Source organism: Rhopalosiphum padi, chromosome 4 (genome assembly GCF_020882245.1).
Source record: "Rhopalosiphum padi isolate XX-2018 chromosome 4, ASM2088224v1, whole genome shotgun sequence".
Taxonomy (NCBI): domain Eukaryota; kingdom Metazoa; phylum Arthropoda; class Insecta; order Hemiptera; family Aphididae; genus Rhopalosiphum; species Rhopalosiphum padi.
In genome coordinates this window covers 13,261,848-13,289,243 of record NC_083600.1, presented here as the reverse complement: position 1 = coordinate 13,289,243, position 27,396 = coordinate 13,261,848, and the positions used below count along the sequence as shown (strand labels likewise).

Genomic DNA, 27,396 nt, shown 5'->3' with positions numbered 1-27,396 from the left:
TCAAAATGGCCAAAATTAAGATCGAAACATTTTTTCAGTTTATTATCAAGTAAGTACAATGATATAGGTACACTGGTACACACATTATTTTAAAATGTATGCGTTCATTAAAAATATGTGAATTATTGATAATTAGCGATGGTTTTAAAAATATTTTAAATGTTTTTTAATTCAAGTAATGCAAATAAATTAAATAAATATAGAGTATTTCACAATGTTATAAATTGTTAATTATTACAATAATATATGATATAAATATTAAATATGTGAAAATAATAATAATTAATTTTAACGTTGTTCATATAAAATACGTCTATAAGTTACATACCTAGTCATAACTTATTAACTTTTAAAAATAATAAAATACAATTTTTATTAATAATATCATAACATTCATGATTACAGTACTGATCTTAATTATTATTTAATTCATATATTACTAACGTAAATTTTCCTATCTTCCCTATTAATGAAGGAATAGCACAAATGCCAAAAATTATGAATGTATTGTAATGTAATGCACCTGGTTTTTCAATTATTACTTTTAGAAATATCACTAATATTTTGTTTAATATCAGCTGTATTAATTAAACGACTTCGTCTAAGTCTTTAAAATCACAACCATACACACATTTTCTTATAAACGTATAATTTGGATTTGAATTTATTTTTTCCATAAATATAAATTTTAGGTACCAAGTTCAATAAACCACGTATATCTTTATATATAATACAGTTATCGTATATAAAATGACATTGCTATTACATGCAACAGAACGTCTGCACAACAGACCAATGACACTATGACAGTGGTTAGTGACGTCACCCGGTTGGCCGACCACCGCAGCACTACCACCGCGTAGCCGACGAAATTTCCACTCGCCCGCATCGCACGACTGTAAGGTTAATAATTAGAACATTATGAAATCATGAAATAGACGGGCACCGCGTTGCCAGTATATTATGAATTATTCATTATCTTTTACATTTTACTTCTTAACTTCACTTAAGATTTCATTATAAACATGATTTTACATAAGTTTAATCTTAATATAATATCTAATATTGAATTCAATTAATATAATTATATAAGTAATAAATAAAAATAAAATAAATAGTTAAATTATTTAGTTTTAAGTTATTTAAGTATACCGACAGGTAATTTAATTTATTTAATTTTCGATGTATTTTTGCTTTTAGTAAAAATTGTATTCCAAGTTAAAATAATTGAAAATCTAGTACAATATTATCCTACATAAATTAATTCTTTATGGACATAAAAGACATATTAATATTTATAAATATAATTAATTTTATTATTTCATCATTTCATTATCAGGTATATTCTGTATTTTACTTAAGTACTTAAGTACTACATTGGTAGTGTGTACTGTATAATAGTCGTTTTTAGTTTTAAATATTAAATAATAAATAAAAATCTAGAAGGCACATTGCACAGGATACAAAGAATATAAGTTTTTTACTCTGTATGCTTGTTCCAGGGCAGCGATAATAAAATATCAAAACAGTGTATCCAATATTCATAAATAACAAGGTACTTATATCAGTTACATAACTATACGTCATAATTAATCTTAAAGTGTAAATATTATGTAACTATTTTTTAAATGTGTTATAGGTCTGTAGGACAACATAGATATACATAATATATTTATTCATTTATTTTTTAATAATATAACAGACTTGATCCCAAAATATACAGAGATACAGTTAGAATACATAACTAAGATTATATTACAATACAAACTTATACAATATATTCAATATTGTATATATATATTTATGTATGTATGTATTTATTTATTTTATTTTGTTTACTTACATTCTATTTATTTTTTTTTATTTTTTTATTTTTCCCCAACCTAATATAACAATATACCCACAAACTTAAACATAATAATTATCAATTATATTATATAGGTACAGTTAAATGGAGTACTTAATAACTAAAACACAAGCAATCATTACCAATATGACACGTTTAAATTAAATAACGTGCTAAACGTAAGAAAGAAAATATACCTAATAAGAATTTATCAGATACCTATTTATTACTCTTCGGGGTCTGGAATTTCAACAACAACTGGATTGATAGTAACATTGCGATTGCTGCAAATGAAAATATAATAATAATTTACAATCTAAAATAATTTAAAGTATTTATAACTCATATTAATAATGCTAACTTGTAAGCTTCTTTCATCAAATGGTACTTGTGTTCCAAAGCACTCATCAACTCTGGCTTGACAAGCATAAGTGTCGCATTATAGGTGTCTTCGGCGTCTGGACTTTTACCGTATGTGAACTCGAACTGAATCCAATCGGCCCATAAACCTGTAAGTTAGGCAATTTAATAAAAGCGGCTCGATACGATACAAATATACAATATTAGTCTTTAAATATTTTGCAATTATCTCGACAGAGACACTACAGGTGAATTTAGAACAATTAGTCTGTACAAAAAAGTGTCATATGTGGGCAATATTTGACTCCGTTGTAATTTAATATTAGTGTCCGTCCATTTAAAACATAGTTTAAGTTATAATTTATAACTGATCATAGTTCATATTTTATCTTATCCTATTTAAAAACGCGCCTCAACTAGTGACACAACGTGATTTGGGCATTTGGCACTCAGTAATATATTCATTTACATATGTTAAATAATATAATTTACTGGAAAAAAAAATCTTCAATTAAATTAACCTACTAATAATACACCGACAAAAAATTGGCCGGAAGATGGAGACCAATTTATATTATCTGTAAAAAAAATTATAACGAACGCCTATTGACCACATCATACTCCGTTTTTCGTGGGAACAAATTATTGTCCCTTTTACCATATGGGCTAAAGGTAGGATACCACTAGTCACAATTCCATCAAACAATGCAGAGACTATATAACCAATGATATTTTGATAATTAATGGTCGTTTATTTTTTTGGTACTTGTTTGTTATCGCTCCGCCAGTATGCCGCATAAAATTTATCGCCCCGCCATATAGTGTGCCGTTATTATACCTACAATTATCGTATTTAGCTCGTGATGGATGATCTATTTTGGGAAATGGAAAAACTATTGTATATTGTATATTAAACCATATTAGTACGCTGCTGGCTTCGTTATTTTATTAAACTTTGACATCGTTTGAAACCAATACGAAAAATTAATTTTTAATTTTTTTTACACAAAATATCGAGAGGTTGTGGGGTTCTGCTAAATGGGGAAATAGAAAGCGTCGTGGAACAAACAGAAATTTTTTGGAATCATATTTAGCAGAATTTATGTGGAGAACACGTCTCGGAAAACAAGACGCATTTAAAACCATTTTAAAAGATATCCGAGTTCTGGCCTCCACTATAATTATTATTATATTATTTATTTACTAATGCATTTATACATATTTTTTAAATTTATAAACATATATTTATTCATTTATTTTTAAATTTTTTATTATTAATAATACATACATATTTTATATTTATTCATTATTTTGTTTATTTTATTTAATTGGCGGGGCGATAAATTTTATGCGGCATACTGGCGGAGCGATAACAAACAAGTACCATTTTTTTAAATATAATATGTTTTATGTATTTTTGAACTGCAGAAATGACATCCATTACATTTTGTAAAAACACTATAAAATATAAATCATAATAAATGCTCAGTAGTAAATTGGAATAATAATTAAATTTAAAGTAGCAAAAATTAATTATTTATACAAAAATTGGAGGTTTAGAAAAATTGTTGTATAAGCTTACAAAGAGAAATAATAAGTGGAAAAGAACCAAAGGTATTACCCATTAGTTGATATTTGGGAGAATTTGTCACGAAACTAATTATAATACGTTTCTTTCACAAGTGAATAAAAATGGCACATAATCGATGCGAATAATAGGTAGTTTAAATACCAGTAACAGAAAAACAGGTAGTACCTACCTCTACCCAATATAATTATTAGTCGAATGGCCACAATGCATATTACTATTAATATTATAAAAATATACTCACGGACGTCATTTTCTTGAGGGCCAAATTTCAAGCACGTGAGGCTATACAGATTTCTTACAATATTGACGTCTACAATAGGGGCCAATATCTCGCAATTTATCATGATCAAGTACAACTTCTTGTTATCTGGGTCTATGGTTATCAATCTGCTGAACAATTCCCGACTAGAGTCTAGGTCGTTGTACAAAGTGCACCATTCGAAATACTTGACTCGGTACACCGCGTTAATCTCTTCGTATGGGTAGTCGGCGGCTTCTTCGAAAAACTGCTCGAGCTATGGGCAAAAAACGATAAAACTTACAGCAAACCATGTTGAAAGACATAAAACAAAAACAGTTGAAAAAACATTAGGACATTTGAACAGTTTGGTGTTGATCCGCTTCACAGTAACTCGTATGTTTAATATTATATTTGCTTTATTGTTTACGTAATTCGTTCCACCATGATGTTATAACTAGTTACCTCATTTAAGAGAACATCTTAAATTACTGTCATCATGCTTCTTGCTGCGTCAAATGCACGAAAGATCATTTTCCGACATATGTGTATCAAGATGCATGTAATTCTTGTAAATAATATGTTATCACAATAACGTTCTGTTTAAATTGTTGTAAAAATTGTTTTTATTTGTTAAAATAAAAATAAGTTTTGATTATTAAACGCCGAGAAAATACCGTAATATTATAAAGTTCATAATAATTTCCAACCATCGATATAACTTTATTGTGTGTACGTAAGACAATATAGTATAGTCGAAAAGAATAGCTAAATATGTTCATAATTATACCAAATACCAATTATTATACCATACCAGAAAAAAATTGGTGTTGTGCAAATATAAATCCATAAATTCCCACAAGAGCAATGATTTGTCTTCCAATGCCCGGACACCGTCATCAAAAACCTGTTTTGCTAATTTATAATTATCAAAGATCTCAGTATGATATTTCAAAACTTCGACCCACACATCAACGTTGTCTTTGTTGCGATCGATCGCCATTCTTAAAATTTCAGGACGTCTTTGATTGGTATGTTCGGCCTTTACAAGTATAACACAACAAAACGTATACAAATTATAATTTAAAATTTAACATTTATTATTGTATTGACAAAATGTACCCAATAAACGTAATAATCCGGTTTGTGTAGACCACCAAGCTCAAAATGGCCTTTTTGGAACGCTTGTTCCATTGCTCTGTTGACTAAACATCTAATTGCCTCATCCTTAACAGAACTGCTTATCCATTGTTTTACTAAATATTCAGTAAATAATTTATTTAAATTTCTTTTTTTTTCCATATTTAATAATTTTCTTAAACCTTCTTCATACCATTTGATACAACTCCTATACAACAAAACCGTATCATTATTATGTAGGTACCTTTATAATCAATTAATAAATACAGAGTGATTCTTTTAACGGTAATGATCATAAGTTATTATATTACCATTTATCTATGTAAAAGAAAGAGTACTAAAGTTTTTGAAAATATTTTCTTAACCATATTTTCATAACCATTACAAAACAATATTTTTAATATTATATTATATTTTCACTTTTTTTTTTACATAATTTTTTTATACCAATGTTATATTATAATAATTTCTTGACTAAATTATAAAAAAAAAAATATTTTCATTAACATCATTAGTACTTTTAAGATAGGCAGGTAGATATTTTAAATGTATACCCTCGCAGTTATAAATTCAATATAAAATATGTCATGCAATAATTAATAATACTGATTAAAATAACCTTATTCTGTATTCACAACTAGTGGTGTACTTTATAGTCCTCGAAATTTTTTCATCAAGCATGTATCCTTCTGTACATAATAATGCAACTTTATGCCACATCAGATAATTTTGATGGTATCTATTGATAAAATCGCTATATTATGTAATTACAAAATAACATTATTATTATTTATGTTTTGAAAAAAAACCTCATGTATAAATCAACATATATTTATTGACTATTGTATATATATAATAGGTACTCACAACATAACAATGCATTGAAGATGATTAATGGATTCAACTTGTAAGGTCTTTTCTAGTAAAGTTATGTGTAGTTCTATGTCGTTGTGGAAATGGTCGATTGTTGCTTTATACTTTTGTACAACCATGTCGGATGATTCCAGACCTTTGTTTACCAAAAATTGTATTTCTATCCTGAATTGTTCTAGACGCAGTTTTTTGCAATTTTTATGTATTCTAATTCCTTCATTAAAATAATTTCTTGCAGCCTGCATATTGCGGCGTTTATGTTCGAATAACGCTGCAGATATGTACAATTTCGAATCACACTTTTTTTTTGACATAAGTACAATCAATGGATGTATTTCGTTGGTTATAAACAATTTCTGAAATCAATAAATGTTGCATGGTAAATAAGTGTAATATTTTTTGTAATTTTATGATGTTATTAATTCATCGTTCATATTTTGTTCTCACTGTTGATTTTTAGGATTTAAAAGAACACTTTTTTTGTACATTACTATTTTTAAAACAATAGGTACCTATATTTATGCAAAGAAAATTCAATTTTTAAACATTACCAATTTATATTTTACTATCGTGTTATTGTTTTTTTTTTCTAAGTGATTTATAACAGAATACTTTTCTAAAAATAATAAATAAATAGTTCCTCGTTTATATAAATAGATACTTATTAACCTATTAAATTGTACCTACTCTTAAATGAGTAGTTCAAACAAATTCGGGGAGTACTATATAACCTACTCTTGTCATTTAATTCTTTAATTTAAAGTTTAAATATAAAGTTATAAATGCTCGTGAAGAAATTCAAAATGCCAAAATGTTTAGTTCATTGTCATTCAGTTAATTTTTGGTTTTAGAGCCATGGTTGAGAGGTTAAAATGATTTAAAAAATTAGATTAATCTGAATTTGATATTGAAAACACCCGTTGCTATTTAAAAAAATGCAAGTTGTATTGCGCATGCACACATTAAAAGATATGAAAATTTGAAAATCATCAAAAAATGTGTATTTAAATATTCTCTATCTCTTCCTGAAAATCCAACATCAATTATTAATCTTAGGCCACTGAACTGAAATGATTCGAATTTTCTTTTAAAAGAAACATAAAGTGATGGTCGCTCAACAAGTTACTTATCTAAAATCGTACAGACTACAATGTAGTCACTAGTTCACTACAATATATGTACGTGTTTACCTAACGATAACTGATAAGTTGACAATATTATTCCGCTTTATCGTATTAAGTTCATATTGGAAATTAATGATAATATCTACAATGAATAATGAAGTTTGTGATCGTATTCAATATTATAAAATGTTTTCGGATGAAACTAGTAAAAATGTTGCTTAGCGTATTGCGCCAGTATTCCTTTCTTAAAAAATTAACGAACCAACTAACTTTCATCAATATCCTAAATATTTTGCAAGGTAAGTAATGTTTACTGAAGTTTAAATTTACGTAAGTAGGTACCTATAGTTACATTCTTCTAACAACATTTTGTTTTTATGTGGAATTATATTAATTAATAGTATACCAGTAGGTATTATACGTATCATTCTTTTCTAAATTTAGGTGTGCTTTTTGGATTGAAACATTTATAATTTATATTCTTTGTTTTAGTTTTAATCAGTCATTATTTATCTTTTTAGGTTCCAACCTACTTTAACTTCTAAATTAATTATACATAATATATATATATATTAACTCCCATTTTTTAATTTTTTCTTTGTAATGAAATAATATAAATTTTTAATTATCCAGTTACCCTTACCTACATATTTGTTAAGCAATTTCTTAGAAAAAACTTGTAGATTGTTTTAGAATTTTTCTAATATTATATTTTTAAATAAATCTATAATATCTAAAGCTAATTAGAAAAATAGAAAATTATCAATTTTCAAAACATTTGTAGTTAATATTTTTAAATTTGCAATTATCATTTATTATTTTATTTTATATTTCACCAAAGATTTAATTTCTATTTTTTTAATGAAATAAACAACAATGTTTTATCAGTTTAAAAATATTAAAATGAATAAATAATATAAAATATATACATAATTTAACTTCTTTTTTTTTTTTAATTTAGTTTTAGGTCTATTATATAAATCATTGATGTGATCAATTTAAATTTAGATAAAACTATATTCTATTTTGGTACCTAGTGTGATACAAAATATATAATGATTTATTAACCTTATTTATTCTATTTTGGAACTCATCATAAATAGTATTAATAGATAGTTATTCTGTAATAGTTAAAGTTATAGTTTATAGTTTTACACAGTGACATTTATATATAATTTATTATCTATATCTGTGTAGTTTAAAAAAGATCACCTCATTTTTAGTCTGAATAAAAGATCCGATTTGAATTCATAGAAGTTGGTGTTAGCCAATAGCCATTAAGTACATTATTACCTAACCAAAGTTAATAAAATTATACGTATTGCCAATACGGTATTAGTTATTACCATGACCTAGGATAACATTAGTTTGTGTTTATAATGATTAATTAAGTAGTAACCCAATACTTAATAGTTAGAGACTTTTTGTAATAGTAATAATAGTAGGTATTATAGTATCCTAGTGTCCTAACTGCTTTCAAACAAAAGTCTACAATTGTCAATTGGTCACACTTTTTGCAACTTACATTGGATCATTTGAACAATTTGTATACATAGTTAAAGATTCATTTAATAATATAATTAATTAATTGGTTTAATTTCTAATGAACCAAATAAATAATCAAATTTTGTACAAGCAAAATAAAAGTAAAGTATAACTACGAGTAATCATTCACAATAGTTATTATACAATTTAACTAGTTATTTAAGTATTCTTTATAGTTTAATATTGTATTATTTATTTATGAATACAAAAAGTCAACTATATCAAGTAACTATATAGGTACCTAGCGTAACTATACTAAAGCTAAAATTTAACCAATGTTCATGATTAGATATTAATATATTATGAATAAAAATAAAAATATTTAAATTAATATAAATCATTCCCTATATTAATTTAACTAACTAGCTATTCATAATAATAATTAACTATATGTACCAAATTTATAAAAATGAATAATTAAATTTAACTTTTTAATTTTTATTGTTGGTATATTTTATTCCATATCAATAATTTTCTCTTTAATTATAATATTATAATGCACTAGTACCTACTATTATTTACATGTGTTTAATTGGTAATCAGTAAAATTGATTTAAGAAAATTAGAAATTTGAGATTGTGAATCTTAAAATAAAGGAGACTAAAAATTATCATTTTATAAATAAAAAAACATGAACATGTAATTAAATAAAATAATATAATTTTCTTAATTAGAAGTTTTTATAGGATGATTAAGATAATATACTAATTAAAAAAAAAACATATTTTAAACCATCATTATAATTATAAACTGTAAGAGATTTTAACCAAATGAATACAAAAAAAAAATTAATTAAAAAAGTACCTGAAAGGACTTTTGAAATTTAAAGCACAACAATTATTTAATCTTCTACCTAGTGCTAGTATTAAAGTAAATATCAATACAAAAACAACTTTGGATGCTTGCTGAGGTAGCTTAAACTTATTTTGCTTAGACTTGCATATTTATTATTACTCAAATATCTCAAAAAGATATAGCTTCACTTGAAATTCCAAGAATGTTTAATAACGAATATTATTATGCAATTTTTTTTTTTGCAGATATCTTTTTAGTTTAGAGTAAGAAAAATAATGTAAAAATTCTTTCAATAAGTCATATAATATTATAATATCATATTAAGATGATGCATTTGCTTCAAGTAACTGTCAATAACTATTTAACTATGCAGATATATTACATATTAAAATAATAAGTTAGATTTATCCCTGCTATTTACTTATATAGAACATGTTTAATAGGAAGTCTTCTAAATAAACAAAAATAAGTAATCGTTGAAGTTTAATTTAAACTAATTCAATTGTAGTTAATTAACCAATACCTAGTAGGGTATTTTTTGGTGTTATACAATATAATTTAGATTAATAAAGTTAACAAAATCATATAGGTATTACATTTGTAGATAGATTTACATTTTGAGTCATTTTTTTTATTTTACAGGTATTTAATTAATAAAAGAAAATCCGTAATAATATTCTAAAAAACATTATGATTGTACCAAAATGTAGAAGACTACGAACTTGAAAATAGCAATTGGTTCATTTATAAACAATGATAAATCTGATACTGAAGATAATATTACTTCAAATCATAGAGTACTCTATGCTTCAAATGAACCAAATCTTATTCAGTACCTAAGTGATGACTGATAATAGTGATAACAAACAAGTAAAATAATTTTTTTTTTCTTAAACTTAAATTATATGTTAAATATATAGTTAATGTTTCTTTTGGGTCTTTTTCACTATCTGCTTCCCTAAAGGACTAAGATGAGCCAGCCTAATACCTAATTATTCTGTGTAACACTAATTTTTTTTGAGTTATGGATAATGGAAAAGATCACGTTTTCATATATTATTTGTATAGGGGTTGAAAATTAAGAGACTAGATTATTTTTTCCGTGCTTCTGATTAATCACAGATCATATAATATGTATACACATTAAAATCAAAAGTTGTTAAATTTAAATAATGTTAAATGTTAATTATCATCAACTAAAATTTTATACTTTATTTTCAATAATAAAAGTGACTTGTTTTAATTTGAATGAAGGAGAAATAGGAATTTAATTTAACAGATATATTGAATGCATTGAATTTACCTATGAACAAATAACAGAATGCATATTAAATTTAAACTAATTACAAAACACTGAAGATGGTTTAATTTTTACCTGAAAGTGCTAATTAATATAAATTGTAATAAATTGTATCTGATATTTTAACAGTTAGTACTTTCTGTCTTCTGATTAAAAGTAAGTAAGTTCAATTTATTTGTTCTAAAGTTATTTCGCTAGGTAATTTGGTTTTACAACTCTTATGAAAACCTCATACAATATTTTAATATTGCAAATTAAATGATATTATACTGACTATGCCATGTTATAATACATTGAATTATTTTAAAAATTAAAAAAATGATATTTTAAAATTTATCCTTTTTTATATTGCTTACTTTTTTGTAAAATTAAAATGCTATTATGCATTAAACTATTATCCATATAAACTTCATCAAGAGGCAATACCTTAGCTTGATTTCTCATTTATAACATTGTTGTCATGGTGTATTGTATTATTATTATTTATTTATTTATTTATGTTTGAATAAGTAGTTTTAAAAAATACCTTTTACAAATAAACAAGTATAATATAAAATATAGTATAAATATTCATGTATGTATAGCAGAAAAAATAAAATAACATTTAATTTAAGTAAAAGTAAGTATTAACTAAGATGAACCGTAGAACTATAAATAAAAGACAATTTAGTTGAATATTTACATAAAAAAAAAATTAATTCAAGACAATAATTAATGGAATAGAAAGGGACATAAAAGAGATTGATTTCTAAATATGAATATGTAAGAACACAGAAATAAATTGTAGGTATTTTTATCAACACATCAAATTAATCACCGTTATGCTTAAATAATGTATCAAGTTCATGAGAATCAATATTTAAATCTTAATTATTTTTTCAACTTCAATGTTTTCATTTGAAAAATCTACAAATTTCAATTATTGTGTTTTATAAAGTTAAATGTCTGTTAAATTATTGATTGTAATATTACATTGTGTATCATTCAATATTATTTTAAAGTTAGTATTTAAGGATATTATCACCGATAATACTTTGTGCCTTGTGGTTTAAGTATTCAAGATAACTAGTTATCTAATGTTCTATTTCCTGCTAAAATTATGTTTCATTCAAGATAGAGAAAAAACTTTTAACATAGGTAGTAGATACCATTCTATTATTTTAATTGAAAAATATTAAGTCATCCAAAATGATAATATTCTTATTGTTTTTAAATTCAATTTATGTACCTATCCACAATCCACATGCTCGCAATATAGTATATTTCTGTAATCTAAGTCAGTGTTAAATTATTTTAAGGTTATTAGAATTAATTTTCTTATTTATAAAGAATTACCTTATGTTAGATCTAGTATCTATTAGAACACTAATATACCTATTTAATTTATTGTAGGTTATCTCATCTAAAAACTTGAAATTCAATAATTAAATTATATAAATAAATTGTTTAAAAGAAAATTATTATAAATTATTGAGGGAATGCACATCCCTACGAGTTGTTTTCATTTTACAAAAACTAGAGTGTGACGTCCTTTAAAATCACTCCTTTAGAGTCTAAATAAATAATGTTTGTTTTTTAGTTTTATTCCACTTTACCGTACACATTTTACCATTAATACTGAATTTCAGTATTTCTAAATACTCCGGTACCTATATTTTCGGGCAAATGTAAACTGGGCCCGCGATTACCTTTTTTGTTGTAAACTCGGTCCGAAAGTTTTAGGTAATAAAATAGGTAGATTGTAAACTCGGCTTGGACATTTCAGGTAATAAAAAAGGTCGGTTGTACTCTCCGCCCGATAATATTTACCAATAAAATATAATAAGTACGACATAATTTAATCTGAAAATAATAAATAACAACTAATGCCTGTGAATCATTTAATGCGCATTTTAATTCAAGTTTCAATTCCACTCACTCCAATATATATTCCATCATTGCGAAATTAAAAGAAATACAAACAGAAACGTACATTAAAATCAACAGCCTAGATGCACCATTTAAATTTCAGAATACAAAAACTAAAAAAAAAAGAGAACTCTTAGAAAGAAATCTTACAAAATATAAAAATAAGGAAATATCAGTAAGTGAATACGTTAAACACATGGCTTTTTACTTAAAAAAATAGATTTATAAATTATGTTTTTACACTTTTTACACTTACAAATTTACATAAATACATTTTACAGTTATATAACGATTTTCATACTATGAATAATAATACGAAAATGAAAATAATGTTAGAGTAAATTTACCTATTATCAAATTTAAAGGTAAGAATATTATTTAGAAAAAGTTATATGCTTTTATTGATATTATAATTTTAAAGTGAGCTATGTAAAATATTACAATTTTAAAATATTCATGACTCACTTTAAAATAATAATATCAATAAAAGCATATGATATTTTCTAGATAATATTCATACCTTTAAATTTGATAATAGGTAAATTTACTCTAAATACTCTAATATTAAAGCTAACATCACAATATTTGTTCTGCTGAACGAATATTTGCTATGATCTACATTAGTAAGACAGAGACAATACATGAGGGTATAACGTCCTCATGATATAAATATGTATATCCGCGCAAGTGTATAAACAAGAGGGGATTTAGGGTGTCATATCTACAATGGAATATACCTATATATTTTTTAATAAAATTCTAACATTTTATTAAAAGCTTAAGAAAATAATATTAATATTAAACATCTTCTAAAAAAAAAATATGTACATTATAGATAAATATATGTACTTATATATGAATTTGATATAGTAAAATAATTACACTCTATAATAATATAGGCCAAAAGTAACTAGACCTTTTTATTTAGTAAGAAGAGCGTCAGTCTCACTTAAAATAATTTCTTAAAACATTAATGACCTTTTTAATGCATTATAGATATATTAAAACGACGACTTCAAGTTATGTCCAATCGGTAAACCTTAAATTAAAATGCTATCAATCTTCTTAGAACAATTATTGCTATTATTATGCTATTAAAGCACAATATTACCATCTAAACAACAAACTAACTTTTTGACAGATCAAACATGAACATTTCATGACGATCTAATGTGCTAATAATAAACAATTATAAATAAGTAAAAATACTCAAGTGTTAATACTTAATAGTAATACATAAAATGTATTATTATTACTAATTTTTATTGTAGTAATAATAATATGAACTTTTTATCTGTATTTTTACTAGATATTAAGTATAATTAACTAATTTCTTGTTGAGTAATGTTTGAAAATGTATTTTTATCTTATGTATTAGCATTAGCATTAAAATAAAAAGCTAGAAAAATACAAAACTTAAACAGTTCAATAATTAAATAAACGATATTATATGTATTTAAGTAAGTAAATTATACTTGATAATGTTTTGTCATGACTCATGTGTAATGTGACTTATATGAATCATTAGTAGTTATTAAATTAATCACCCATGCATTAAAAAATTGTGCTATTATTGCCAATATAATATATTTTACTGCCTAAATAATTAATGAAATTTAGGAGATTATGTGATATAAATTATAATACGATCATAGTAAATATTCAAATAAATGCAAACGAACGTAGTTTAACTCCATACAGAATCACATTTACTAAGAAAAATAATTAGTACCACATAATAGTTTTTTAACTCAGTTATAAATATAGGTAATAACAAATAAGTAATATTTATATTAACTATTCAGAGTATTTATGTACAAAGTACAAATATAGATTAATATTTTGAAATAATTTTATAAAATTAAGCGTTGCTAAAAAAAAAATGTATCATTTGTCGCCTCATCGGTTTACTAATAATAAGTACTTGCATACCATTCGAGAAATATTTCTAAATAAAGTTTTGGTGCACGCCCCATTCCACCCAACTACGCCCTTATTTTCGATTATAACAAAAAGTTTTTAGTGATGGCCACACTGTTAAATTATATTTAAGTAGAGCCCTTTATTTTCTCTGCGTATGAAGACATATCAATCAATTGATCAATAACATAAAAGATTAAATGTATACTAATTATAGATAATTTTCTATGTCTAATACTATGATGTTTTTTGTTAAAGATGGAATGATACTGAGAGCAAATCTTTGGGGGCAGTCAGTTTTTAAGGTGTTATTTGTAGTAGAACTTTCAAATGTTTTTTTTCTATGATGGTAACATTGATTTTAGTCACACCCACGACTTTCATTTTTCTTTTTTATACTTTCTTAAAACTTCTTACTTTCATTATCTCTGCTTATGGAGACTTATCAATCAATTTGATTAATAATATAAAAGCTTAAATTTATATTATACAGGATGATTATTTTATCAAACAACATTCATTATTAATATTTTTAAAAATATATTTTTTACATAATTCTCAGTCAAAAAAGTGAGCGGAGTGTGAGTGGTATGAGGATAACCCACAAGATGTCGGTCTATTACTTCACTAAACACAGCTTTAAATACTTATAAATTATACTCATAAACTATTAGCCCAAATTTCGATTTTTATTTATTGAAATATTCCAAATAATATTCTGCTTTACAATATGAAATAAAAATGTATGATTTTCAAAAAAGTAAAAAATTATAACGATAAAATAGAACTTAAAAAAAATGTTGTTTTATTTCAATTGGAAATTATACAAAAATATATTTATAAAAATTTTAATAGATTTTGTAAAAAAACGAAAGTGTCGCATATTTAGAATCTAAATACGATCAACTAAACGGGCATAAACTAATCAATACAAAATAAAATATAACTATTGATACATTAACTAATGGTATCATAAATTTTTCCCTATTTAACACCATACAAAAACCAATAAATGATTCTCAGAATCCTAAGCTAATCAATCTTAAAAACAAAATAAAAATAATAATTTATTCGGAAATTGTGAAAGATACAATTACAAAACATTTTAGGTATTCTGATATTATTCAATAGAATAAGTATGAAATTAAAATAAAAACAATGTTATACGTGTTTTACTTTTCAGTATGCTAATTTTTGATAATATTTATAAATTTTTTTCTTTAATAAAATAATTTGTTTAGTTATATTCTATAATAATGTAGTTAATTGATAGCACAGTAAAAAAGCTTTTAAATTAAAAAAAAAAATTACTAGGTATAAACAGTTTAAAATTTTTGAAGATATTTTAGGAAATGTGCGATAGCAAGGTTCGATTTTATTTAAAAAAAAGTTTAATTGCCCATAACTTACAAGCTGAAAATTATACTTCGTTTTTTGAGAGGTGTTTTTAAAATATTTTAAGTTATGCTATCATATGACACTGTCTGGTCTCTTCCTTAGGAATATTTTTTTTAAATAATGTACGCCCCATGTCGTGTAATATTACTGGTAGTAAGTTTTTGAGGGCGATAAATTATATAAAGTATGGTTTTAAAATGTTTTTATATTTTAAAAAATATTGAAAAACAAGATTACCTACTGATAATTTCATTTTTAAACACTACAATTATTATAAATAAAATATCGAATTTGTTAGAGTGTGAATTAGATGCTTGATTTTTTTTTTGTGATAAAGGCTAGACAGACGAACCATATTATAAGTTACCTCCAAAATAGTAAATTGTTTAGCCTCAGGTAGTGTACGTATTATTTTAATAATAATAATCTCAAGTATCGTGATTTACTTACATGTGTTGATTGAAATTCCATGTACTCTTCCAATAACTCAGATTCGAATGAAAATAGTAGAAACATGCTGTAGTACAAGTGATCGATTCGATTGGACAAAACACTAAGGATTCTGAAATTCTGATGTTCGAACATTGCATTAAGATTAGCACTTTTCTGTAAAAACAATCGATTAAAATAAATATTATTTTAATTGTATTGTACTCGTTTGATCATTTCGTGTTCTAAGTGGTCTTAGTGTCTAACACATACGTTCATTTCATTATCGCAAATCTCCAACACTCTCAATTCGAGTTTTATTAATTTCATACACTCTTCTTTTGTGATCTCTTCGGTGACTGTTTGCTGGGTGAAATACTTTCGTTTTTTGATAAGTTGTCTAAAAAAATACGAAATTATTATTTAATCGTACACTGAACGAAAAACGAATATTGTATACTCACGCGATCATTTGATCATTCATGAGATTGCGGGTCTTTAAAAAACTAATTTCTGGACATGTACTATTTAGAACTGTAGACATTATGACGGTGTTGTTATTTGTAATATATTGTTTTCGACTTTATTCAAGACCTCAGAGTTACAATCAACACAATAGGTATGCTGTGTTTTATAATTATTTAGTGTGTGAATGAAATGTCAGTATGACAGAACCTGTTGTTACTATATACGTGCGCGATATAAAGACGAACGGGACAAAATAACGTGGGTCACTGCTGGGTGTTATCCTTCGGTGTTGAGGTCGAAGCTGCCGCCAGCAGCGCTGATTTGTCTTGGTCATCTGTGGGTGGGAGGCGGTGAACAAGATGACAGATTAGAGTTCCATCCCGATGGCAGCAGCAGTGGTGGCGGTGGTAACGGTAGCAGAATAATTGGTGATTTTGACGGCGGCGCCACAGTGGCCGTTTTTCGGTGAGCCAAAAATAATCGATTACGAACTGGTGCTGGAAGACAGCCTGTTGCGACTGCGCGGGTTACTACCACTTTCACAACTAGTCAGTTTGATCGTTTGTAGATTTCGGACTGTAATGGAAAATTAAAAAAATATATTATCCACATTAATGGAAAATTTAAAGAAAACGTGTTTTATAATAATTATATAGATATGTAGTTGTTTTCATACCTATTCGGATCAGACTGACTACCTGTACACCTTTCACACTAAGTCCTAAAATGTTCATACCAAGATTGCACCACTGGAGTTTTGCCGCAAAAATCAATAGTGAACATTTATTTCTCATATTTTTACATCTCGGTGGCCACTGAAGAAAGTACTACTGTTTTATCGGGCTTATGGCGTATTTTTATAAATTTATTAAAATTATATTCATTTCCATATCGTTATTTTGACTACTTAATTAGAATATTTCACTGATATTCAATATACATTTCCCACGTGCAGATAAGCCTATAAAAGTTAAATTTAATTTAGTTAACGAAATTTTAAAAATTATAAAATAGGCTGTTATTAGGTATATATGTATAGAAATATTTCTTGCCTGTTATACCACTTTTATTCGTACGTGGGTTTTTGAATATTCTCGAAATGTTTTTGAGTAGTATATTCATTTTTTTTTTTACACAACATTTTTATGTAATATCAAGTAACATGGATAGTAAATTAAAATTTTTTGACAATATGTTGTACGTAATATTTAAATACTCACAAGCTGTATATACTCTGGGGTTATGGCCAGGGACACTATATATTCTTATAAATAAAGACGCAGCATTGATCTCGCATAGACATATGATGAACATTTGTGTCCAATACTGCAGTAAATTTTAAAAATAATAATATTGTTTTTTTTTTGTAAAATATACCGTGTTTAACGTGTTTTTTTGTCATTATATGCGTGTATATGATGTTGTTACAAACAAACCCCGCATTCAATAGAAACTCACTCGAATGGCCTCCAAACTATTGTTAAACTGCTTACAAAAAAAAAAAAAACCACCCTCAGTTATTCACTGTACAACAATATCATCAATACGACCTGGCAGATGAATATCGTTCTCCTAAATTACAATAGTGTTACGATGATGATTTTTAACGGATCTATTTTATAACTCTAAATATATTATCATTGTATGGCATCTGTATTTTAAAGAGACATTGGTTAAAGTACACAAAATCTCATACTGTCGTTTATCGAGAACTCGTTTTGTAGCCTGGCGATCCTTTCCTTTTTATTAGGTTTGGCGTCACCAAAATAATATACCGTCTAGCCGAATGTGCATTATTGCTGACAGCCGACATGAAAGATTTATCTCGAATCCCTGCCATTCAATAACAATATCAATAATAATGAAATTTTTAATATAAAGCACTGGAGGAGGTAGCTATTATTTTTATAATATTATGTACCGTGTTTTCGAAAAGAACATAAAGGTGTATCATTATTCATTATATTGTTCTCAATGACAATTCGAGTGGAGTACCTACCTATTGACCGGTGTCCGCTATATATACGTGAAAACAGGGTGTGTTTGTATTCAATCATACCTGGAATAATGGAAATTTTTGAATCTAAATGTTATCAAGTGGTGTATAGGTATTATATTTTACTATATTATATACTTTGACCACCAACATTGAATTTTGGGATGACATTGAATTGAATCCCGAAAATACTTTTGGGTTATCGGAGTTGAGTCTGACCAATACTGTTAGGTTGTTCGAGCTTATTATTGATATAAATTGATTGCTTACATTGTTTTTAATAATAATAATAATGATGATTAGGTATGTGTAATATAATAATGTTAAAATTAAATAGTGGCTGGTAAAAATTTAAATGATACAGATTTTAAAAAGTCAAATCTCCAAATTTGTTTATTTATATATTTGTTTGTCTGCTCCCGTAAAAAATGTTTTTTTTTGTTTCTTTACATGGTCTTTTTACTTTGCTTTTTAATTATACATATGTATCAGACTATATTCTCAGAAGAGTGTCCACAACAATAAAAATATTTGGATGTCCCGAATGAAAAAAGCATTTAATTTTGAGTGAATTTTACTATGTAGGTATTAGCTAGGTACTTATGACATTTTATCTGTACAGACTCAATTCAAAGGTATTAAGATAATAAGCGGGACTAAATTCAAACACATAAAAGTAGCATGGACTTAATTTAATATCACCGGAATTTTGTATAATTTTTATAAATATTATAACCAAGATATAACACTGAGTAGAGCTATCAGGTACGAATTAAATTAATAATTTAATATAAAAATATCACGAATATCGATAAGTATCTATATAGTTATGTTTAATATCAAATATAGGTAATGATTTATGTACCCATAATAGTTTCAACACACGTACACTAGATTATTTTTAATATTATTATATTATTTGTTGTGAATATTACGACGTTGTCACCATTAATCAATAAAATGTATAATATACATTGTACATGTCTATAGCTGTTTCACATATCCCATACATGACCATTGCAGTTTATATATTATACGATATCACTATTTCAGCTAGTATAGTTATAGTATGTCTTAACATACTTCATTGGAATAAATCGTTGGAACTTATGTGATATCAATTTTAAGAGATGTATGTTTTTTTACCGTAAAACAAATGTCCGGTAAAAAAAGGTTTGCCTCGCAGGATTTTAATTTTTATGCATAATGAATGAAAATGTCATGTCTTTATAGTTATCATTTTTTAACACAACAATTATATTTGAATTATTAATTTTAATAGGTGTTTAATAAATATAATATAATATTGTATATAAAAAAAATTAATGAATATATTATCTATAAATTTATCTATAAATACAATAAGTAGACTAAACAATACCAAAAAAAAATTGATATTAACTATAGGTATAAATATTATAATCTAATAAATTATTAGATATTAGTAAAAATATTGAAAGTGAGGGCTCAATCGGCTTTAATACATGTAAAACCCATAACATAAACTTACATCTCGTAAAATCGTTTTGGTAAATTTACATATGTCTGTTTTAATTTCTATTCTTGAATTGACGAGTTTATTATTCGTTTTTTTGAACTAAGGGTTGAAGTTGTGTAAAATGGAAAATAAAAATACAGAACGTCCCGGCATAATAATAATATTATATCTGTATATTATTTATACAGACCTATTGCACCCCGCGGAGTAGCAACTAAAGGGAACACTCTCCCCATTGTACGCGTGCGCGCAGTCCCGAAATCTCAGCTTTATCGATTTTTGTTTATTTCCACAGCATTACATATGTATATATTCAAAGGACCACCGTGAATTTGGTTGTTATGGTTACATCAATACTGTACGCATTTGATGTACCACGAACATCGTAACATTTGAACAGTACTGCGTTGCAAAATAATCATTATTATTTTGTACTTTATTATATGGTTTATACGCATTGAAATATTTTGTCTCCGAAATTTTAAGGTGCTTTTAAAAATTTGTAATTATAATTTAAAGGTATTTCAGTATGGAATACTTATTTTTCAAACTTTTTGACTAAGAAATAAAAATGTTATCTATAAATATAAGCTATGTACCATAGGTATGGATAAAAATTTAAAAAATCTGAATTAATAATACTTAGGTAATTTGCAATTTTTATTTTTAGTATATTAGAACACGAAATATTTAAATCTAAGAATCGAAACAACATATAATTATAGATTTTATACTGTATTTAAAAAAACAATCTTGTTTAAATATGTTTAATTTAACAAAATAAATTTAGTTTTATTAATTTATTATATAGCAATTTTCAGACCCATAATAAAATGTAATTGTACACACTATCATTGTCAAATAAAAAATTTTAATTTTTAATTGAAAAACTATGTCCATCATTTATTATATTTAACAAATAGGTAGGTATCTATATTCGTTCATGTTGGGTACCTATGTGTTTTTATGTATCATTATTTAATACTTATATCGCACGGTTGTAAACTAACCGGACTTTTAAAAATAGTAAACTCTCCCGGGTCAATTTATGTTTACCTGAAGTAAATGTGTAAACTATCCCGGTCTAACATTATGGTGACCTGTAGGAAATATGTTAACTCTCCCGAGTTGTTTTAAATGTTATTGTTACATTATGAATAAGTGAACCAGATTTTCAAACTGAAGTATACATAAAAATCCATAGTTGCAATAAATAAAATAGAATTAGTGAAAACAGTCTTACCAAAAGTAAAGAAAAAACCCTATCACAAAAAATAATAGACTATAAAGACAAAAAATAGATGACTTAAGTTTTTTGAAATCTGTATTATATTAGGTTCATATTATTTTGTAAATATATGATGTTAAATGTATATTCAATTTATTTTATGATTTTTTTATTTTATTTTTATTTTGACTATAATTTTATAATAGCCCACGACGACATTTTAAAAATTAAATTAGTGTTACTGAAGTAGACCCGGGAGAGTTTGTGTTTCCGTCAGGTAGTACAGGAGTAGACCCGAGAGAGTTTACCATCGGTAGAGTTTATTACAATCGCCCCTTATATCAATAACGACCGATTCAAAGTGCAATTAAAATATTCTCGAAGTATTCAGCATTTTAACTTTACTCATATAAATCTAATGTAGCCCAACTATAAATATTTTTTTATCTACTGATTACTGAGTGATTAGACATTAGTCCAGTAATATAGGTCCAGTACTATACATATTATTGTGCCAGGCGGCGCTATTCAAAACTTGGCCTCCCTTATACAATAGTACGTACAACGTACAGTAGTCTGCCGTATATTGTAAATGTATACCCAATACTCACACAATATAATAACAATGTGATACGACATGTTTGACCGTTCAAGCTTCAACAGATTTATATACATATATTTATTTTATATTTAACGAGTTCGTTCGAAGTATGTTATTACAACAAAAACCACTGGGATAGGTATATTGCTCATGTCATGATTGGTGTACGAATATTTCAAATAAAGAAAAGGAATCCTACAAACCATCGATTACCATCGAGATTCAATTCAGTTCACATTTATTTTATGGTAAGCCATTTAATATATTTTATTTTAATTGAACTAATCTATAAACTATAAATCGAATATAAACAATTAACGGGACAAATTATTATTCGAGTAGCAACTAATACGTTGATGCTTATAGAAAAGTGAAAACGACTAGGTATATGCACAAGTAAAAACAGACTGTATGTGTGGAAACAAAATGTCTGTGTCTAAGTTTATTTTAATGCGAAATTAATGGGTACCTACTACCTACATATTATATCGTATGAATAGCATTGAGCTTTGGAATTTTAATGCTTTATATTATCTTTTAATGTGTAAGTATCGCTATCGCATATTTCGCACATGAATGACTTCTTATTCACAACACAATTCAGTGGCTATTTTTTTTCTGATTTTCTGTAGTTTTTAAATTAAAACTTAGTTACTATCAATAACAAATTGTGATGGAAATAGTGAATTTATGATTACTTTCTATTATCTATTCACTATTCAATATCTTATTATATGCTTATATTTTTTTTTATAATATGAAAAGCACTTTATAATAATTATCATTTAAATTTAAACTTAACATCTTAATTTATAATATAATAAGGTTTTAGTATATCAAAAATCTTAATGTTATACTTATGCACATAATTAAACATATTATGAAAAATTAAAAACTTGTTTTCAACTGGTGTTTCGTCGAACGTTGAACAATGAATATAGATTGTATTTAGAAATTAAATAATAATTAAAATACTTAAATACCTTCTGCAGACATATTATTAAAGCTGCTTTTTCTGAAGCGAGATAATATAAAATTAAAATCTTAGTTTTTTTTTTACGGTTAATCGCGTTCTTTTTTACATAATTATATTTTCAAATTTTAATAATATTTTAACTAAAATAAATTGAAATAAAAAAAACTTAATTTTATCATGCAATACCGAATGCCGATCATTTTTAGGGAGTTCAATAAATTATACAGCAATTATCTAACGCGCATGTTGTGTATGAGTGATAGTTATTGATCATTATAAATTATAATATTTATGGGAATATGTTATATCCTATGTTATCTGTATAAAAGATATAGCTGGTGCTCCCGAACATACACGGCCGGATGTGGGTGAATTACGGTTCGAAATGATAATTACGATACCGAAGACCGGTTAATTCTGACCTTTGGCTAGATGTGATTAGCGGTCCGAATGATTATCCTTCTGATTCTATTAGTTTTACTACTATCATTTTATTAATAAATTACTATATGAATACTATTAGAGATAATAGTGAACTACTATGAGTAAGTAATTAATTACTAGAATTAGTTGGTAAACCACTAAATACTGTATAGTAATTTTTACTAATGGAAAGTTCAGCGAAGTCGATAGCTGACACATTTGATCAGTTTATTATAGTAGGTAAAAATGCGAACCCAGACCGCAATTAATACGTCCTTCTAATTAACCTGGGACACAACTACTTCTTTGGGCAAATGTAAACTGGGCCCTCGGTTACTTTTTTTGTTGAAAACTCGTCCAGAAAATTGTAGGTAATAAAATACGCCGGTTGTAAATTTGACCCGAAAACTTTCGACACTTACAAAATATAAAAATAAGGAAATATCGGTGAGTGAATACGTGGAATACATGGCTTTTTACTTAAAAAAAATAGATTTATAGTAAAAATACATTACATTATTAGTTATTACACTACAATTTTACCTATATTTTTACACTGTTTTACATAAACACATTTTACTTTTTTTTTGTACTGAATACTCAAATTAAATCCAACATTGAAACATTTTACCTACATTTTTACAAAATTGTATATTTATATTGAATTCTATACTAAGAATAATAATAATATGAAAATGAAAATAATTGTTAGAAGATAATGAGAATCGCCTCCTTGTGGTGTCCTCTGGTTAATTCTAACTGGATCTCAAAAATATAAGAAAATTATACGTTTATTTTTATTCGGACCGACTGTACATGTCAATCGTTTTTATACCTGAAAAAAACCCGGGCTGAGTTTACAACTAAATCATTTTTACCTGTAAAAAACACGGGCCGAGTTACAATAGATCTTTTGAACATTTTTTTTTTCGGGCTGAGTTTGCAATCACCCACTTCTTTATTGAAAAATTTAGCCGTAATTTTCCTATACCGGTACGAAAATGTCACCAATCTATGAACAATGAATAATATATTTAACAATAGACCGTATATCAGCCTACTTATTGGCCATCAGCCCTACAAAATAGTATACGATAGAAATAAAAAAATATAATATTTTATGAAGTTTGTTCTAAATAACCAACCATAAATTTCATGCTTTAACTATTGTAAATTGTATGTATTCAAAAAATAGTTATATAAAAAATGTACCGTTTTATGCATCTTAATTTTTTTTAGAAGGGGGCTTGAAACATTTTTTTGGGAAGATTTCTCCCACTAGTTCCTCTGGTAATTTCACATACTTAAGCTATGTCATAAATAGCAGACTATTAGTGTTGCCATTGGACGCAAAGTTTGTCGTTTGTACTTTTAGTGTACTCTTCAGTATCGTCAAGCCTATTGTTTCGTAGTTTTATTCGTTTACGGGCCATATACCTATTACGTCATTACTTTTCGGTGTCCGGGTGAATTTTTACAGGTGATAAATATCAAGTCGCTATTTCTTGAATTTGTCCACTCATTACCTGATGTAATGCAACAGTCTAAACTTAATTCTCGACCACTCTAGAGCACCAGGATATAGCAGTGAATTTACGAGTGTGGTCCATGCGGATTAGACCCCCTTCCTCCAGACGCTTATATAATAATGTTATACAGTTTATAATAGTAAATAATATAAAATATAATTATTACATATTATTTTTAATATCTACTCCCCCTCCAACATTTACATTCGCAAACGGCTCTGTTTTATTATTTCACGGGGTATGGGGTGAGGGTAGTAAAATGGCGGACTAAGGGTGGAAGTATATTAAACATCAATATTAGAACCGTTACAACGCAACATCACGATCGTTCCTATCTTCAGGCGGTCCACCGGAAACGCCCTTGTTAAAATCAATAACGCTCTCTGTATAGTTTTCATCCTTTGTCGTTCTCGCTTGCCAGTCGCCATTTTACATTTATGCAACACTCCGACATCACGGTTGTTGGTGTTGTTTTGTTGTATAATTTTTTTATAGGCATTAATAAAGAAGAAATAGAAGGATTGTCAAAAAAATCATTATTTTTCTTTTTAATTAGTAATTTATACTACAACGCACAATCTTAAAATTTAAGTTAATGTCGTAGAATACAAGACGGAAGCGTTTTAAACAGACACCATCCAGGAAGCTTCAATATGACGTCCGTTATTTTGACTACCTATTGCGCGGTGTAGATTACGCCTGAAACCACGATCAAGGTAAGTAAAAGTAGACCAAATAGATAAAATACCACAATTTGCAAAATGTTTCAAACATAAAATATTATATAGATGTACCTAAGTAAGAACATTAATTTAAAATCAATGTAAATTATTATTTTATACGTTATTTTCTACTAAATATAATAAAACTATAAGTTTTCTCCGCATTTAAGTCTAGTTAGCATTAAAAAAAAAATTACAACAAAGAACGCTTCATCTAGCGCGTTACCGATGTGGAGCAAATGGCAAGCAAAATAAGAATATATGCAATAATATTATGTTTGCCATTTGCCCCACGTTGGTTACGTTTAATATCACAATCAAGAATAGTCCGTTTCATCAATGGCGTCATCAATGCAATGCTAATGGATGGCGAAATAATAACTTGTAAAATATGTTTACCATCCATTAGTATTTGCATTGGTTACGCTCTATCATCTATCAAGATTTACAGAAGATAAATATTAAAATTAATGTTACTTTAAAGGTATTAAAATGAATTTCATTATTCATGTTATAGTTCTGAATAGATCCCTGCACATCTTTCTAGATTATAATTTATAAACAAGTGCGGTCTTCAACCAGTAGCTGGTGGGTAATATTATAAATTATGAAAATAAAATAGGTTGCGAGTAGAAAAGGTTGAATACATCACTGTTCTAGACTATACCTATAAGTATTTAATTATTATATTTAACATTAAAATTAAGATTTATTGCATGTATATTGTCTTGGTTTGTTAATTTCTAAATTACTTAACTATAAGAGTACCTATTGGCTATTACCTATACAATATTATATATTATGAATTATATTACAAAAATCATTTTTGTATTTTTGTTCCTCTAAAAATTGTAAGACTTTATATACTTTTACTTATTTATAATAATAATATAATATATAATAATTATACAATATCCGTAAATAACTAATTATATTTTTTTTAAATTTAAAATAGTTATAAGTAGATACATTGCTTACTAATTTTGATAGTATACATCTTAGTTACAATCTAGTTTTTAGATTATGGACAGATATTTAATTGTATAACTATGTAAAATATACATCGACCAATACGGGTGAGAAATATCAAATAAATACAATCACTACGGCGTGAATTTAATGAATCAGGGGGAATTGCTTACCATTATTAGACACCACGGGTGGAATAAATATTTATCATTTATCAAATGTTAAAAAATGAAGGGTCATTTAAAAATCTGACCCATCTTGTAAAATCAGAAACAATGCCGTAGGTATTCAATTATTATTATTATTTTATTTATAGTATAAAACCTTTTGTTGATTCAAACCAGTTTTTCCTCGGAAGGGTCAGCTGAAGGAGTGAACCAAACAATTAATACACGTCGCAAATAACAATAATTTAAAGTTGTTTACCTACCCGTATAGTCAACGGTCGTTCATTATTAGTTATCATGTACGTAAAGTAGACGTAGGTAGATCTAGGTAGACATAGGTTTAGTAGCCAAG

The 27,396-nt window shown here is 26.3% G+C and overlaps 1 protein-coding gene across 1 annotated transcript; it reads right to left on the bottom strand.

The window, feature by feature from the left end:
• Positions 1 to 1,884: 1,884 nt before the first annotated feature.
• LOC132930911 (uncharacterized) lies at positions 1,885 to 17,890 on the bottom strand. The gene is made up of 11 exons (XM_060997024.1): positions 17,612 to 17,890; positions 16,932 to 17,511; positions 16,741 to 16,867; positions 16,489 to 16,644; positions 6,043 to 6,404; positions 5,795 to 5,929; positions 5,158 to 5,383; positions 4,850 to 5,077; positions 4,039 to 4,312; positions 2,208 to 2,355; positions 1,885 to 2,130 (listed from the first exon to the last, which is right to left on the bottom strand). The coding sequence occupies exons 2-11, from the start codon at positions 17,009 to 17,011 to the stop codon at positions 2,073 to 2,075; spliced, it is 1,794 nt and encodes a 597-aa protein (XP_060853007.1). The 5' UTR covers positions 17,012 to 17,511; positions 17,612 to 17,890; the 3' UTR covers positions 1,885 to 2,072.
• Between the last annotated feature and the right edge of the window lie 9,506 nt (positions 17,891 to 27,396).

What these genes read in the sequence shown, in the direction of transcription:
- LOC132930911 (XM_060997024.1), bottom strand. Translation starts at nt 17,011, where the DNA reads ATGTCTACAGTTCTAAATAGTACATGTCCAGAAATTAGTTTTTTAAAG. An exon ending in CTTCAATGCATTGTTATGTT is followed by an intron (nt 5,930 to 6,042) that starts GTGAGTACCTAT and finishes TACATAATATAG; the next exon opens with CGATTTTATCAATAGATACC. An exon ending in TTGATGAAAGAAGCTTACAA is followed by an intron (nt 2,131 to 2,207) that starts GTTAGCATTATT and finishes TTTCATTTGCAG; the next exon opens with CAATCGCAATGTTACTATCA.